The sequence below is a fragment of the Balaenoptera borealis genome (genome assembly GCF_965194805.1).
Source record: "Balaenoptera borealis genome assembly, chromosome: 3".
NCBI classification, from domain to species: Eukaryota; Metazoa; Chordata; class Mammalia; order Artiodactyla; family Balaenopteridae; genus Balaenoptera; species Balaenoptera borealis.
Genome location: NC_138866.1, coordinates 121,789,690 through 121,806,984, shown reverse-complemented (window position 1 = coordinate 121,806,984; position 17,295 = coordinate 121,789,690). Strand labels below are relative to the sequence as shown.

Below are 17,295 nucleotides of genomic sequence, written 5' to 3'. Positions count from 1 at the left end.
GTTTTTTACTGACACATGCAGCTCCAGATAACAGTTGGAGGAGTAAACTAATTAGAGCTTCTTAGACTGCTTTGATAGGCTTGGAGATGGAGGGAAACCGAGACTCAAAACTTTCGATTGCCTTTGTAAGCAAACCAGCAGTAATAGGCGTGCTACTAAGAAGGCAATAAGGCTTTGGAAGGTAAAGGAAGGGGAAGGAGGGGGAGAGAAAGAGGGATGGGGCTGGTGGGGAGAGGAAGAGGGAGGGAGAGGAGTTAACTCAGAATATTTAGTTGCTGGGGGCTGTCATTATAGCTCAGCCCAGAATAAAGAGGAGGATTTCATTCCCAGGTCTCAATAAAGGAGCTGACACAGAAACCAAGGGATACATGATCAGACAGGATCCCAGGGAACATGCTGGCAGGAGCAGCTCTCCCTTACAGCTTTGTCCTGAGGTGAAGAAGATGGAGCTACACAGGTTGCAGAGGATCATCTCCTAGAGAGGCTGGGGTTCTGACCATGCTTCCTGAGGGCTGACCTAGCTGGTGAACCCATTGCTGTGACAGGATACAAAGCCAGGAAGTTGAGTCACTGGGCTCAAGACTCAGACATGCCATCGTCCAAAGTGGAGATGGTTGGGGGTGGGTGGGCGGGGAAGAGTGAGAAGGAGAGAAGGACAGGGAAGTTGGAAGGTGCATTTTAAGGCAGATGCCCATGTGCCCTACACTTAAACTGCAGGAACACCCCAACCAAGCCAGTGAACGCAAAAATCAAAGAGCCAATGGATAAGAAAAAAGAGTTAGCTTTTCCTTTTCGTGGATCATTTCAGATCCTCCCAACAAATCCTGAAGGGCCTCTATTCTTTCACTGACCCTTCTAAGTCTCTACTAAGCTAGATGCACCAGCAGGAAGCCCCATATACCAGTTTAAGTGATGTGCAGGACTGCTATAAGGCTAAGAAAAAAGTATAATTGAATTTGAAATGACTCCAGAGACCAGTTAATCAGAACAGTGACAAAAATAAGGCAGGACCAAATCTGGATGATCATTCCATTCATTTTCTACCCAGGCCCTCTTTGCCCCCTTCAACCTGGTTGTCAATTATTCTGATAAGTATGGGACCAACTGGCAGTAAACGGCTCTCGTCCTCCTGGGCTAAGATGCTGGCACTCCGCAGGGAGGATGGCTAACAGTGACCTGCACACAGTAGGCACTCAATAAATATTCAGTGAATTGAAATGATGAGTAGACTGAACACTCACCTCTCTTCTGCATAAAGACGAAGAGGTCATCCAGGAACTCCTTCCTTTCTGGATCACTGTCCAGTTCATACAGCTGTAATCCCAAACCCCCCAGGGGAGAAAAAAAACACCACAATGAAAAATTCCATCTTATGCAGGAAGTCTTACACCAGTGATACACAACCATCTGAATGACTACAAATGTGACTCATAGGCCACTTCTATCCTTATTCCTTGGGGATCAGATACAACGACCCACTGCAGAACTGCCCCTTTCGTTATCACAAAGGAAACATTACAGACCTTGGCAAAATCACGAGAGATCTCTCTTCCCCGGCCTCCATCCGCATCATCACTCCAGGCCAAACCACCGTTCTAAAGGGGAACAAAGCACAGCGTTCAGAAGGGAGCAGGAAGAGAGTGAGAGAGGGCAAGGCAATCGTTTAGGGTGCAGATGAGGATCCTTAGCAACTGTGCTCTCCTGGCTCACACTGAAAGACTGACTGCCACCCGAACAGGGACATCTTGTTTTTATGCTTTCAATTATGGTTCCAAAACCAGAGGGAGTCACGTGGAAGAATCATGTCCATTTGTTGGAGGGGTGTGGGTGTTACTTGTACCTGATAACCCTGGGGAAGGAGGACACAAAGGCCCCATTTTCTGAAAACCTGCTCAACCCTAGCTCATCTTCTGGAAGCCATCACTCTGAGATGTACCACTTTCCTGCAGGTTCTATATGGCATATGTTTGTATGTTTTATGATGTGTTTGTATGTTATATGGTATGTTGTGAAGATACCTAGCCTGGCCTCCCACACAACACTCTAAGTGGAAGATAAACGGTCAAAGGGAGCAAGACAAAGATCTCGAAGATCTCAAAGATCCTGTGGTCTCTCAGCCAAGCCTCACCACCAGAAGCCCTAACTCTAGTGATTAGAACTGCCGAGTGATATGAGGGCCCCCAGGGCCTGAGATTATTCCCAAGGCACAGAGACTCTGTGCCACTAGGGTGAAGTTCATTTTCATTAAAGAAGTCATAAAAATCTAAACCTAATTCAATTGATTAGGTCAAACCAACACCATTCAACTGAACAGGAGGAAATGGCAAATATGCTTTTGTTTATGTTCTTGAAATCTGCTTCCCACTTTTATCAGTTGGGTAACTCTTATTTCTCAAATCAGGCATCATCTTCTATGGGAAGCCTTCCCTTCACACCCAGCTGCACAAGTACTCTGGAAGCACTCTCTGTACATTTCGAGCTTAGAATTTCACACATTATTTTGGAATTATTTGTCATCCCCACATATTGTAGGCTCCTTGAGAGCAAAGTGTCTTATTCATCTTTGTACCTTTAGCACGCAGCACACTGCCTGACACTTATAAGGCTCCAGTGAATACCTGATGAACTATAATCACTGTTAAAAGGCATTAACTGTTTTTTTGAACCAATTAAGCAGCTCTTCAAAAAATATAGACATATATACCATACAGAAGAGTCCAAAAGGCCCTCTGCTAGTGGGGAGTATGAAATGTCAGAGCAGAAGTCGCCTGTTCACCTCATCCCACCTGTCAGTGGAGGACCCAGGGATGGGAATGGACACACTGAGACCATCACTCTCTCATTTCTCCCCCAGGACCAAAGGTGCCCATAGGCACAAGCACACACGTGTGCCACCCAGCTGGCTGGGGTGTGTAAGTGGCTGGGGAGAGACATCTGGGGTTGGGGAGCAGGTTTCTTGGGAGGACATTCTTTGGATTGCTTAGGGATCTCGTAAAATCATGCCAATAAATGAAAGCGTGCTCTAATTCCATTCTCTCTCTTTAGTAAAGCTTGCCTGAAAGCAGGAGGTTATTCAGGTTATTCAGTTAAATTCTGGGGCCGTACTTTGCTTCCCCTACTCAAAGTGGGTTCTGAGATGTAGACCCACTTTCTGAGAGCAGCAATTTAGCGCACACAGAGGTAAGTATAACCGAGAAGAAGTGACACCCTGTCAGTTGACATGAAACAGGCTACATCAAATTGTTTCCCTGCTTATCTAGTAAAAGACGTATGTACGGAAGTGCTCAGGAAATGCTATCTGACTGTGCACACATCATCTCCCCAGGCAGATGCTGTAGAAATCTTCCTATAGCACCTTCAGCTCAGGGAGGCCAACAACCAAGCAGGAGGAACACTATTAAAAAAAAAAAAAAAAAAAAAAGCTAAAACCCACCCCCACGTTGTAATTACAGTCAACAGAAATCTGGTGTCATCTGCTGGCAACTAGCACAGTGAATAATCAAGATGAATTTGCCTGTCAGCTCAGCAAAACCAGACAGTTACAGTCCCCTTTCAAAGGCTGCAGCAGGTCGCCCTAATGCCCAGTGATTTTGTTTGAGCCAGTAATTCCTGCTGGAAAGTCAATTATCCCTGGGGCCCCTATCAGCTGAAAGACATTTAATGGGGGATCATTGCTGCTTCTGTTATGTCAGCTGTTTACTGTGGCAGCTCAATTCCCAACTCTCTAGCTGGAGATCTGAAGCTGATTCTGTTCACAGGAGGATTCTTTATCAGTCACCAAGAGGGATGAAAACACAGTTTTTTGCTCATCACAGTAACTTCTAGACACTCTGAATGCTCACTCAAAAACTATTTAACACTCAGGTGGGTGGGGAGGATGGAATCCACAGCCTAGAATCTCAGACAGGGCTTTCCACAGCACGAAGGGAGTGTAAAAACAAGCACGCCAGTGCCAGTGCCACCACGGGTGTGACTATGTGTGAAAATAAACACCCGAGTGTGAGGGCTCAGCTCCGGGAACGGAGGAGAATGCCTTGTAGGATGGGGATGGGGGTCGTCGTGGCCCCGTGGCTTTCACCAGCTCTGCCCAAATCTCAGCAGAGTCCGAGCAGTGGGATGGTCAGACCGTGCACTAGCCACGGCCCACTAAGTAAGAACCACTCAGCTTCAAAATCTGCTTAGAGATGGGATTTTAGCTTGACACGCACTAGGTCAGTGACCACAGAGGACAGGGAGACTTGTCAGAACAGGATGGAAATAGGACACTACATTCTTTGAGCAATCCCACTGTTTGACCCATTACACAGATAGGAGTGTCAGCTACTATTTAAAGAAAACACAGGAAAAGAGCTGCCCAGGAGCGGAGGTGTTTTCTTTTGTCCACGGCAAAATTGGGCCATTACACAATTTAAAACATTTAGTTGGGGCTGATGGGGAAACGTCCACTCTCTCTGCATTACTTTGTTTTGAGGCAATTAAACTTCAACCCTGATTCACAGGATTTTCTGGCTGAGGTGAGAGTAATTCCTAAGCCCTGCCCACCCTTCACCGTCTAGCTGGAATGCTGTTTCCTCCGTGCAGCCTCTCTGCCCACCAGTGTCTTTCTCCTCTGGGTTGTGTCACCTCGTGTTCTGGTTATTGTGCCCCTGCTTATGTCCCCAGTCTGTAAGCATCCTGTCAGGGTATCCCCAGCCCCCAGTACATAAAAAGCACTGACACATCTGCTCAGAGACAGGAATGGGCTCCCCCATGGGACCTCCAACCCCACAACTCCTATTTTCCCCTCCTCCTTTCATTGGAAGGATTACAGGCTTCAGCAGTTATTTTCTTGGTTCTTAACTCTGATCAACTGCTGTAAAACACAGCTCACTTATGCACTTCAAGTTTATGTGCAGGTTTCTTGGCCTATCAGCGGGGTGTGGGTGTGCCTGCTAGAAAGTTATCAGCTCAGAAATGATTGAATTTCTTGAATGTAGAATGTGCCTGATTGAGACTGTAGTGGTGGAGGAAACCAGGGAGTGGTAGAAGCAAGTGTGGGGAAAACGCACCCCACTCAACAGTTTAGAGATCAAGAGGGGTCCCCAAGAAAAGTGTTTCAGTTGAAGGGTCGCCACGTGCAAGTCTACCAGCCGGGGGAAGAGGCTTTGTTCCCTGTGGGCAGCAGGCAGCAGCATTCAACAGCCGAGAAATGTGTGGGATCAACAGTAGCCAGAGCAGCCGCTCGCTCACTGCCATTTACGACCTTCTCAGCCTCTCCTACTTGAGAGCTCCCTTTAATGGCTTTGATCTCACCAGGAGCTCACAGGAAACTGACAGTTTGTTCCCAAATACCCACCCAAGGCTAGCTTCGGCTACCATACCCACATTCAGCTCATTTTCCCCAGGGAGGCCACCGGGTGTTTTGCCTGTAAATCTCTCAAAATTGGTAGTGAAAGAAGGCTGGGGAAAGAAGAAAGCGGAGCAGGAAGCTAGTGTTTGTGCATCTTCTGTGTAACAAGGACTAGACTGGGAGCTTACCAATCATTTTCTCCCTTAATTCTACAATGCAGAGGTGCTTATTTGGAGATGGGAAAAGAACGGCTCAAAGAGTAGGTTAGTTACCTTGCCCACAGTCTCAGAGCTCCCAAGTGGTAGCGTCAGCATTAAAACCCAGGTCTGCCTGGCTCTCTGTTACACCACCCTGCCTCATGGGTGGAAAGAACAGTAGAGAGTGTTCTGGGTGGGGACATCAGGAAGGGAGAAAGGGAGGAAAAGAAGAATAGTGTCCTCTGTACACAGAATGTCTACAAATGCCAAGTCTTGGCCTTGGGTGGCTCTATCAATGCGAGATTCTTTTGCTCCTTGATTTTTCTCACTGGCTTCATCTGGGAGGTGCAGCCAAACAGAAAACCAGCCCTCACACAGCATCTGCCCAGGAGACTTACCTGGGGCTACTGGGGGTACTGGAATAAGAACTGCTAACCTTTTACCACTACCTCCAAAACAGAACATCCTGGCTAAGAGGAGCCCCCACATTCCTCTCAGAAGAGAGACAGACAGACAGACAGACAGACAGACAGACAAGTGGGTTATGCCTCTGAGGGGACTAGAAGAATATGGCACCTAGCACTGCCAGCATGCAAATAAAAGGCCTTGAAAAAATAACAAATCAAAGTCTAATCTGACTGCTACTCAAAATTTAAATAGTGCTTCCTCAACACCTCAACCCTGGAAGAGGAAATGTAGTCACTATCCTTGAAAATCTAAAAGGCTGCCTTGTGGAAGAGGAAGCAGGGTTGTCTTTTTTTTTTTTTTTTCCCTTTTCCTTTTTTCTCTAAAGCCCCAGAAGGCAGAACTAGAGTCACTGAGCAAAAGTTAACAGGGAGAAGATTTCAGGTCGATTAGAAGAAAGACTTCTAACAATCAGAACTGCCCAATAATGGAGTGGGACTTCGCAGGAGGTAGGCAGCTTCCTGTCCCTAGATGACCATCTGTCTGGGATGTCATGGTGTGGATTCCAACATGAGATAGGGCTGGATGAGAGGGCCCCTAGGGGCGCTTTCTGTCCTGAGAAGCAAAGAGCCTAGGACAAATTCATTCAACGCTGATTTCCTGAGAACCCACCCCAGTTAGAGCATTGTGCAAGCTACTGAGAAGAATTACCCACTCCCCTCAAAAAGTGGTTCCCACCACCAGGAGTTTTACCACAGAGTTGGAAAAACAAGCTGAACACACACAGCATTTAATAGATAGAGCAAGTCAAAGTACCAAAACACAAAGTGCCCAGGAGGTGGAAAAAAGGAGGCGGCTCAGAGGTGGAGATGAAGCTGGCCTCGAAGAATGGGCTGAGAGATTTACAGTCTCGGTGAGCATGGAGTGGGGGATAAACAAGGCATGTTTTGGCAGGGAGGATGCAAGTCTGAATAGTTAACGTGGAAACGGGCTGTGAAATGCCTTGAATACCAGGAGGAAATTTAAACTCTGAACTGTGAAGAGGGGGGAGGCGGTGGATGTTTTCTGAACAGAAAAATAAATGATTAAATCAGTGTTTTAGATGATTTTAATGACCCATTTTTGTTGGAAAATACATAATATACACATACAAATGTATATAGGCACCTAATCGGATTGGAATCATGGGGGATTTTCACTTTTCAATTTTTTCATTACATTCATTCACATACAAACATCTGATCACTAGGATATACTAGGTACTGTGAAAGGTTCTGAGGGAAAAAGAACAAGACAGATAAGAACCTCTGACTTCTTGGAAGTTACAGTCTAATGGAGAGAGAGAGAGACGATTAAAAAAACTGTTTATTTTTTCTAGATTAACGTCTGAATCATTTGTCAAGACCCATCACTTGCTTCTTCCCCACCCCCCCGCAACAAAGAAAATTCGGACTGCATTGAAATTACAGAATAATTTAGTGAACTGACACAATCACAATATAAGAGAGCAATACTCTTCATTTAATAAAATATATTTTTAATGCTCCTCAGTAATGATTTACAACGTTAACATATTACTTTTGTAAACGGTATGGAAGATTTGAGAGGGAAAGCCAGCACAGGGGCTGGCCAGCTATGCAGTAGCCCACGCTGATAATCTGGGTTGGGGGTGGGGAAAGCAGTAGAACCAGGGAGAAATGACTGTCTTAAGAAGCAGCCAAGTCAGAGAATCAACCGGATCTGGACTGAGGGGATGAAAGAGAAAGAGAAGGATGAATCTGAATCTTATCGTGAGAAAGGTATGTTCTGATGAAAATGGAGAGACGCTGGGCAGGGGATCAAGCAGGAGGTCTTTGAGCACTAATGAAAACAGACCACTGTCTCCGGGGTTGCATCGGGGGTGACAAAAATAATCCCACAGCCCTGGAGGACGCCAGGTTATGGCAACTGGCAGCAGCAAGAGCCAAAGGCTTATTGCCAAACTTCCAGTGAGAAGAGAGACATTTAACCAGCATCTCCTGACCCAAGAAAGGTACCTTGGGCTTTTTTACTGGGATTTGAAAAAAAAGCCCAACCAGACCACGCCTCTAAGATCTTAGGAGCCAGCACTGCATTCCTTAGAGCTGTACCTCCCCAGAGACAGGAGCGCCTGACTTTAAAAGCAATTAAGTATCTAGGCTATTTTAGGATTACTCCTTGACCACCTGGAATATCTTATTAAAGCACAGCTCAGATGTCCAAAGCAATTTTAGTTCCCATTCCTCACTCCTCCCCAAGGCAAGAGTTAACCCCTTCCTTCAGGTTTAAAGCACAGAGGCTAAGCTACTAACTCTTCACTTGAGCTCCCCATATTCTGAAACCTCTCAGAAACTGCCCCATCCTTAGAACACCATCACACACACCACAACTTTTATAGAGATTCTTGAGTGTTCTCTGAAGACACAAACAGTCATGTGTTTCCTTTCCGTCTACTCTCTATAATCTAATAGATTCTGAACCCCACCCAAGGTTCGGATCTGGGCAAATTCCTGGGACTTGAACCTCAAAGTAGTCATTAGCTAAATCACTAGACTTCAAAGGGCTGATCCCAAGCTCATGGATATCAGTTAATAACTTTGAAATACGAAGTGTAACAAAAGTATTCGGGCTGAATAGTGCTGTTGTTAGTATTGTTATTATTTTTTTAATAAGCAACACATAAACTACCTTTTCTTTGGCTACACCTGTGGCTCTGTAGGTATTATCTATACCACACTTGTGACTATCCTACTACTGGACGGGTTAATGATGTTGTAATGTTTTAAGTCCAATTCCCAGATCTCAGGAGGAAGAAAAGAAAAACATCTCTGCCCTCCCACCAGCTTTAACTGATCCCAGGAGGTAATGAGACATGCACAAGGGGGTAATGGGCAGGATTATAGGAGAATCCTAAAAGGAGAGGGGAGCCCCAGGAAGTAAAACAGATACTGTTATAAGCAACACTGTTGGACTACAAAACCCTCCTGATAAGATCAGGATTACTGCTCTTAGCTCAATCGCTCAGGCCTTGGAAGCACTAGAGTTATAATTATCAGATGCACACCTTCCGCTGTCAGGTAACTTTAGCAGGAACCAGAAAGTGCCTCCCCACCTCTTACAAGCAACAAAGATCAATTCAAACTCGGTGGCTTGGAAAGAGCCAAGGGACACTTTTCTGATTAAGCAGTAGAAAGGAGGAAGGGTGGGGGAGGGGAGAGAGGGTGGCAGTCCTACCTTTCCATCTAGGTATATAATCACTCCATGCAATAATCAAGAAGACTGCCCAGAAATGGGGTGTTTCTACAAAAGGAGGAAGAAAAACTAAAATGCACTGTTGGTGATGAGGACACCTCTATGCCAAAGAGTGAAGTGGCCCAGCCAAGTCTAAGTCTGAGCGCCACAGAGGAAAGCCCCAGCTCCTTTTCTGCAGAATTCAAGTCGGCAGCACTGCTTATTCCAGCCCATGAACTATCCACCACCTGAACGTCCACAATGGTTGCTGACATCACTTTACACCACAGAGCTCCGAAAGCCAGAGCTGAGCTGAGTGGGAGAACACCTCATCTGACCTTCGTCTGAGAACAGAGGAAGTCAAGAAACCTGCCCGAAGTTGGTGCTTCAGAAAAGTGTCACCAAACTTTTTTCTTCAAACTACATATTTTAAACGTATAGGAAGAACACATTTTTTAAAAATGCTATGATGAATCATTTTATAAAGTAAAAAAAATTTTCAAGTGTGGGATTCCCCAGAGCAGGTCTCCTCAGGCAGACCACACAGGTGCACTTTGTGTTTCAAGTCAGCCCCATTTACAACTTTGAGAGCATCTCCTAGGGCTCCTCCCCACCCACGGCCCCACACCCTGGGGGACAGCACTACGGTATACACATTCCAACTCTGAGGCCAGCTGCCCCTGTGCTGCCCGCTGCCTCGCCCAGGCTAAGTCTCTCTCATACAGAGACAGTAACTTACTCCTCTGTGAGGCTTGTGCACCTGGCACAGGGCCTGGCAGACGGTACGGGCTCAAATAAATGTCAATACCTGAAGAGCAAGCCACAGGAATGAACTTAGGAGTGTCAATACCTGAAGAGCAAGCCACAGGAATGAACTTAGGAGAACTGCTGCGGGCTAACTGATGAATTTGGGGGGAAAAAAAAATCACATACTGAAAAGCATGTGGACTTCAAGTTCTAAAATACAATTCCATAAAAGGGATCTAGAAAGCAATATAAGCCATTTCCTGAAGGAAACAGTTTAATTTTGAGTTTCAAGAGGATACACAGAGGAGAGTGCACCCTCTCTCCCGGGCTGGCAAAGAAGGAGCCCCGTTATTCATACGTAAAATTAGAAAAGCTTTAAAAAAATGACAATGTTCAATGATAACAAGGATTGGGGCAATGGGATCTCCTATATTCCCATAGGGAAATATTAAAATACCATGACCTTTTCTGAAAGTCACTTGCCTTAAAATACCCATCACAATAAAAACAACAGCAACAGCAACAACCAATAATAATTGAATACTTACCACGTGCCAGGACCTACCCCCAGTGTTTTATGTGCATTAAACAGTTAAACCTCAGCACAATGCTCTGAGGTGCGTACTATTATTACCCTCATTTTTCAGATGAGAAAACCAAGGAACAAGGAAGACACAAGGAAGTGACTTGAAGAAGGCCGCAAAGTGATCCAAGAGTGTCAAGTTGAGAATCAAATGCAGGCAGTGCACCTTCAAGTCCCTGCTTGTAACTGCCTTACTTTCTTAGTCTCCTCCTGATCTTGTAATTCTGTTCTATGAATCTACCTGAAAGAAACAACTAGAAATACAGTACAATTGTATTTTTAATAGCAAAAAATTACAATAGCCTAAAGGTGTGACAATAAGGGCATAGGCAACACATGAAGGTGCTACCCACATGACAGAACACTGTGCTGCCATTTAACACTGCCTTTTAAAAGAGTTTGATCCCTACTTCACATCCTTCCCATTAATTCAAGATGGAGTTAATATCTACATATAAAAAATACAACCATAAAATAATAACTATATATATTTTATAATTTGGGGGATGGGAGGGCCTTTTTAAATTTTTAAGTATGACAGAAACCATAAAGGGAAAAAATCAATAGATTTAGCAACATCAAAAATTTAAACTACCTGATGAAAGAACTACAATCAAGTTGGAAGACCAACAACTGTGAAAAATACTTGAAACACAAAGACAAGGATCTATGCAAAAGAGCTACTACAGATCAATAAGAAAAAGATAACAGAATAGAAAGCTAGGTAAAGGCAACAAAAACACAACATACCAAAACTCATGGAATGCAGCAAAAGCAGTACTAGGAGAGAAGTTTATAATAGTAATAAAAGTCTACATTAAAAAACAAGAAAGATGTCAAATAAACAACCTAACTATACTTCAAGGAACTAGAAAAAGAAGAACAAACTAAGCCCAAAGCTAGCAGAAGGAAGGAAATAATAAAGATTAGAGCAGAAATAAACAAAACAGAGAACAGAAAAACATCAACGAAAGTAACAGTTGGTTTTTTGAAAAGATGAACCAAATTGACAAACCTTTAGCTAAACTAAGAAAAAAAGAGAAGACAAATTCAGAAATGAAAGAGGAAACATTACAACAATGCCACAGAAATAAAAAGGATTATAAGAGACTACTGTGAACAATTATATGCAAGCAAACTGGATAGTCTAGAAGATATGGATAATTCTCAGAAACTTACAACCTACCAAGACTGAATCATGAAGAAACAGAAAATCTGAAGAGACCTATAACTAGTAAGGAGACTGAATCAGTAATCAAAAACCCCACAACAAAGAAAAGCCCTGGAACAGATGGCTTCACAAGTAAATTCTACCAAACATTTAAAGAATTAAAACACCAATCCTTCCCAAACTCTTCCCAAAAATTGAAGAGGAGGGAATACTTCTAAACTTATTTTATGAGGCCAGCACTACCCTGATACCAAAGCCAAAAGATGCCACTACAGGAAAACCACCTGATGAATATAGATGTAAAATCCTTAATAAACTATTAGCAAACCACATTTGAGAGCACATTAAAAGGATCATATACCATGACCAAGTAGGATTGATCCCTGGGATGCAAGGATGATTCAACATACAAAAATCAATCAATGTGCTATACCACATTAACAGAACAAAGGATAAAAATTACATGATTATCTCAATAGATGCAGAAAAAGAATCTGACAAAATTTAACACCCTTCCATGATAAAAAATACTCAACAAACTAGGAAAAGAATGCATGGCCTCAACATTTTAAAGGCCATATATGAAAAGTCTTCAGCTAACATCATACTCAATGGTGAAAAACTAAAAGCTCTTCCGCTAAGATCAGGAACAAGGCAAGGATGCCTACTCTTACCACTTCTATTCAACATAGTACTGGAAGCCCTAGCTAGAGCAATTAGGCAAAAAAACAAGTAAAAAGGCATCCAAACTTGAAAGGAAAAAATAAAAGTACCTCTGTTGGCAGATGACATGCACTTATATGTAGAAAACTCTAAAGATTACACACACACAAAATACACACAAACTGTTAGATCTAATAAATGAATTCCAGAAAGTTATAGGATACAAAATCAACATACAAAAATCAGTTTTGTTTCTGTACATTAACAACAAACAACCTGAGAAGGAAATTAGGAAAAACAATCCCATTTACAATAGCATCAAATAGAACAAAATACCTAGGAATAAATCTAACCTAGGAAATGAAAGATTTGTACACTGAAAACTACAAAACATTACTGAAAGAAAACAAAGAAGATACAGATAAATGGAAAGACATCCTGTGTTCACGGATTGGAAGAACTGAATATTGTTAGAATGTCCATGCTACCCAAAAGTGATCTATAGATTCAATGCAATCCCTATCAAAATCCCAAGGGCACTTCTTAACAGAAAGAGAAAAAACAATTCTAAAATCCTTATGGAACCATAAAGGACCCCGAATAGCTAAAACAATCTTGAGAAAGATGAACAAATCTGAGGCCTCACACTTCCTGATTTCAAAACATATTACAAAGCTACAGTAATCAAAACAGTATGGTACTAACATAAAGACAGACAAATAGACCAATGGAACAGCATACAGAGCCCAGCAATAAACCCACGTACATACAGTCAACTGATCTTTGACAGGATGCCAAGAATATGCAATGAGGAAATGACAGTCTCTTCAACAAATGGTGTTGGGAAGACTGGATATCCACATGCAAAGAATGCAAATGGATCCTTATTTTACACCACACATAAAAAATCAAGTCAAAATGATTAAAGACTTGGGACTTTCCTGGCAGTCCAGTGGTTAAGACCTTGTCTTCCAATGCACAGGGTGTGGGTTTGATCCCTGGTCAGGGAGCTAAGATCCCACATGCCTCACGGCCGAAAAACCAAAATATAAAACAGAAGCAATATTGTAACAAATTCAATAAAGACTTTAAAAAATGGTCCACATCAAAAAAATCTTAAAAAAAAAAAAAATGATTGAAGACTTAAATGTAAGACCTGAAACTGTAAAGCTCCTGGAAGAAAATATAGGATGAAATCTACATGACATTAGTTTTGGCAATGATCTTAGATATGACACCAAAAGTACAGCCAGCAAAAGCAAAAATAGACAAATGAGACTACATCAAAGTAAAGAGCTTTTGCACAGTAAAGGAGATAAAGGAGATAGAGTGAAAAGGAAACCTAGAGAGTGGGATAAAATATTTGCAAACCATACATCTGATAAGGGATTAATGTCCAAAAGATATAAGGAACTCCTACAACTTGACAGCAAAAAACCAATACCCCAATTAAAAAGTGGGCAAAAGACTTGAATAGATATTTGTCCAAAGAAGACACACATACAGCCAATATGTATATGAAAAGATGCTTAACATCACTAATCATTAGGGAAATGCAAATTGAAAGCACAGGATATCACCTTGCATCTGCTAGGATGGCCATTATAAAAAACAAACAAACAAAAAGCCAGAAATTAACAAGTATTGAAGAGGATGTGGAGAAACTGGAATCTTTGTACACTGTTGGTGGGAAAGAGTATAGAGATTTCTGAAAAAATAAAAAATAGAACTACCATATGATACAGCAATATTCACTTCTGGGTATTTAATCAAAAGAACTGGAGTCAGGACCTTGAAGAAATATCTGTACTCTCATGCTCATTGCAGCACTGTTCACAATAATCAAGATATAGAATCAACCTAAGTGTCCATCAATGGATGAATAGATAAAGAAAATGTGGTTTATACACACTATGCAATATTATTCAGTCACAAAAAAGGACATTCTGCAATATGTGATAACATTGATGAACCTGGAGGGCATTATGCTAAATAATGTAAACATTTCAACAAAAATTTAAATAAATGTAAATAAAGTGAAATAAGCCACTCCCATTTATATGAAGTATCTAAAGTAATTAAACTCATTGAAGCAGTAAGTATAATGGTGGTTGCCAGGGGCTGAGGGGAGGGGGATGGGAAATGGGAAGCTGCTGTTCAATGGGTATAAGTTTCAGTCATGCAAAATGGAAAAGTTCTAAAGATCTGCTGTACAACATTATGCTTACAGTTAATAATGTGAACTATACACTTAAAAATTTGTTAGAGTAAATCTCATGTGCTTTTCACAGTTAAAAAAAGAAAGAAAAATGGGCAAAGGCTACAAGCAGGGTAAGTCACAGAACAAATACAAAAGGCAAATAAATATATGAAAATATAGTAATATACATATACCCTCTGATACAGCAAATTCAACTTCTAGAATAATCTATCCTACCACAGAAATACAGACAGAAGGGCAAAGGGTCAAACGGCATCTACAAAGATAGTCTGTATTTATACTAAACACACATACTCTCACACATTGTGTGACTATACACTAAATAGGTAAATATACAGAAACAGCCACAGAAGCTGATTCATGCCTAACTGTGGCCTCCTCTGGGATGGGAGGGAGCAGAGTAGGCAACAGAACACTACAATATGTTTAAAACTATAAGTTTTCACTCTGTATTTTCCTATATTGTTTCAATTTTTCATGAGCATCTATTCACATTACTTATATAATTTTGAGATATGATTATAAAAACATTAATAAATAAATCTTTATAAACACGCATCAAAGGACAGTCATAATACTGAGTAAAAAAGTTGTAAAACTCCTGAATAAAAAAGTAATTTGTTAAAAGCAAGCAAATGTATTTGTGAAGAGAAAAAGCTCTGAAAAGGTACAGGCCAAATTGTTAACAATGACCTGTGGAAAGGTCGACTTTTACTTTACACATTTCTGTACTTTAAAAATTATTTGAGTCAATATAACTTTGGTAATATGTTTTTTAAAAATTAAACTATTTTAAAATAACACTTTAAAATAATAAACACTTTATAAAAATTCCTCATGGACTGTTAGGTAATAAAGGTTGGGAACAAAAATAAAACCAAAAAAATATGTCTGTAATAGGCATTTAAAACAAAACACAAAGGAAATACAAGAAAATGTTTACATTTATACCTAAGTTATATGGTTGTGGTGATTATATTTTCTTCTTTACAAATTTTTATATTCTCTAAAATGAGTCTGAATTACCTGGAAAATCAGAAAAAATAAAGTTACTTTTAGAGTAACGAAACCACTGAGAAAAGATTATCCTTGCCCTGCTCTCTCTGGAATAGGAAGAGGAGAGGCATGGAGGCAGAAGTCGGACCACCTGTGTTCATAGCCCAGCTTCCCAACTCTGAGACCACAAGCAGCCCATTTCACCCTTCTTTCCTCATCTGTAAAATAAAACAAACATGTAAAGGGGGGATAATATCAGGGCTTACCTCACACAACTCATTGAAATAAGGCAAATACCCAGCACAGGAGAGATAAAAAAAAAGTCCAAGCTATTAAAAATCAAAAACAAACTAGCAAAAAACCAAACTAGCAAACAGAATCATGAGCGAGGATAGTCTGATGTGGAGCAACTCTACCACCTCCCCGTCTCCAAAGAAAACCTCACTAGACATGCTAGATAAAATTTAACGCTCCACACCCCTTACACACATAGCTAAGCTTGAAACCAAGAGCCCACAGTGCCAGAAACAAAAAGGAAGGAATCAGAGAGCAGTGAGCAGGCACCGAAGCTGAAGGGCTCAAGGGAAAAGGGACCTAGATATAGTTTTTAACAGCTGAGGGCTGAGGACTGGGGATTTAATCACCCCTATGGGAGAAGAGTCCATGCCAGGAACCAGAGCTGAGATAAATGCATAAAGCCAGAGGCCAGGAAGGACTATGCTTCCACCCTTCCATGAACTAGGGCCTATAAAACTGCCCACCAACCTGGAGAAGAAGTGACGAACACTGCCATCTGCTAGGGTCCACATGGAAAAAGAGGGTCCATAAGAAATGGAAACCCAGGCTCTCACCAGGTACAAATGTAAACTCCTAATTCATACCCCAAACCAATGGCAACCAGCTAAACTTGTAGGGCCCCAGCAGAGGAGAAAACAAAACTCCCCTTAGGAATGCTTCCATAATCCAAAACACATGGGACTCCCATGGAAACAAATCCCAACTCAAAATAGGATTACACTGAAAAACAAAAACAAAAACAAACCACTGCAAGAGGAAACAAACCATCAAAGGGGAGAGTAACATGACACAAGGAGAACTTGCACCCCAAGAATTAGAGATAATAATAAAATAATCGAAAAGCACCTTTAATTTTTCTTATCGAAGTATAGTTGATTTACAATGTTGTGCCAATCTCTACTGTACAGCAAAGTGACTCAGTTATACACATACAGGCATTGTAAAAGCATCTTTAAAACAAGCATGTTTAGGGCTTCCCTGGTGGCTCAGTGGTTAAGAATCCACCTGCCAATGCAGGGGACACAGGTTCGAGCCACAGTCCGGCAAGATCCCACATGCCGTGGAGCAACTAAGCCCGTGTGCCACAACTACAGAGCCTGTGCTCTAGAGCCCACAAGCCATAACTACTGAGCCCGCATGCTACAACTACTGAAGCCCACGCACCTAGAGCCCATGCTCTGCAACAAGAGAAACCACTGCAACAAAGAAGCCTGCGCACTGCAACGAAGAGTAGCCCCTGCTCGCCGCAACTACAGAAAGCCCACGTGCAGCAACAAAGACCCAACACAGCCAAAAATAAATAAATTAATTTAAAAAAAAACAAAAACAAGCATGTTTAAACAATGGCAGAATGTTGGTTGGTAACTGCTAAAAGCTGGGCAAAGGACACAGGTGGTTCATTACCATTCTCTTCTTTTGTATATATGAAATTCCCAT

The 17,295-nt window shown here is 41.9% G+C and overlaps 1 protein-coding gene across 7 annotated transcripts in view; it reads right to left on the bottom strand.

Moving 5' to 3' along the window:
* The window catches only part of ARID3B (AT-rich interaction domain 3B), a 65,467-nt gene that overhangs the window by 33,435 nt on the left and 14,737 nt on the right, over positions 1–17,295 (bottom strand). For all 7 annotated transcript variants that reach the window (XR_014243253.1, XM_082387306.1, XM_082387307.1 and 4 more), the window contains exons 3-4: positions 1,524–1,595; positions 1,242–1,314 (exon numbers count right to left, since the gene is read on the bottom strand). Coding sequence is in view for 6 of the 7 variants with exons in the window: in XM_082387306.1 (XP_082243432.1) it covers positions 1,242–1,314; positions 1,524–1,595 (145 nt within the window). In the remaining variant the exon portion in view is untranslated. The remainder of the gene's footprint in view (positions 1–1,241; positions 1,315–1,523; positions 1,596–17,295) is intronic.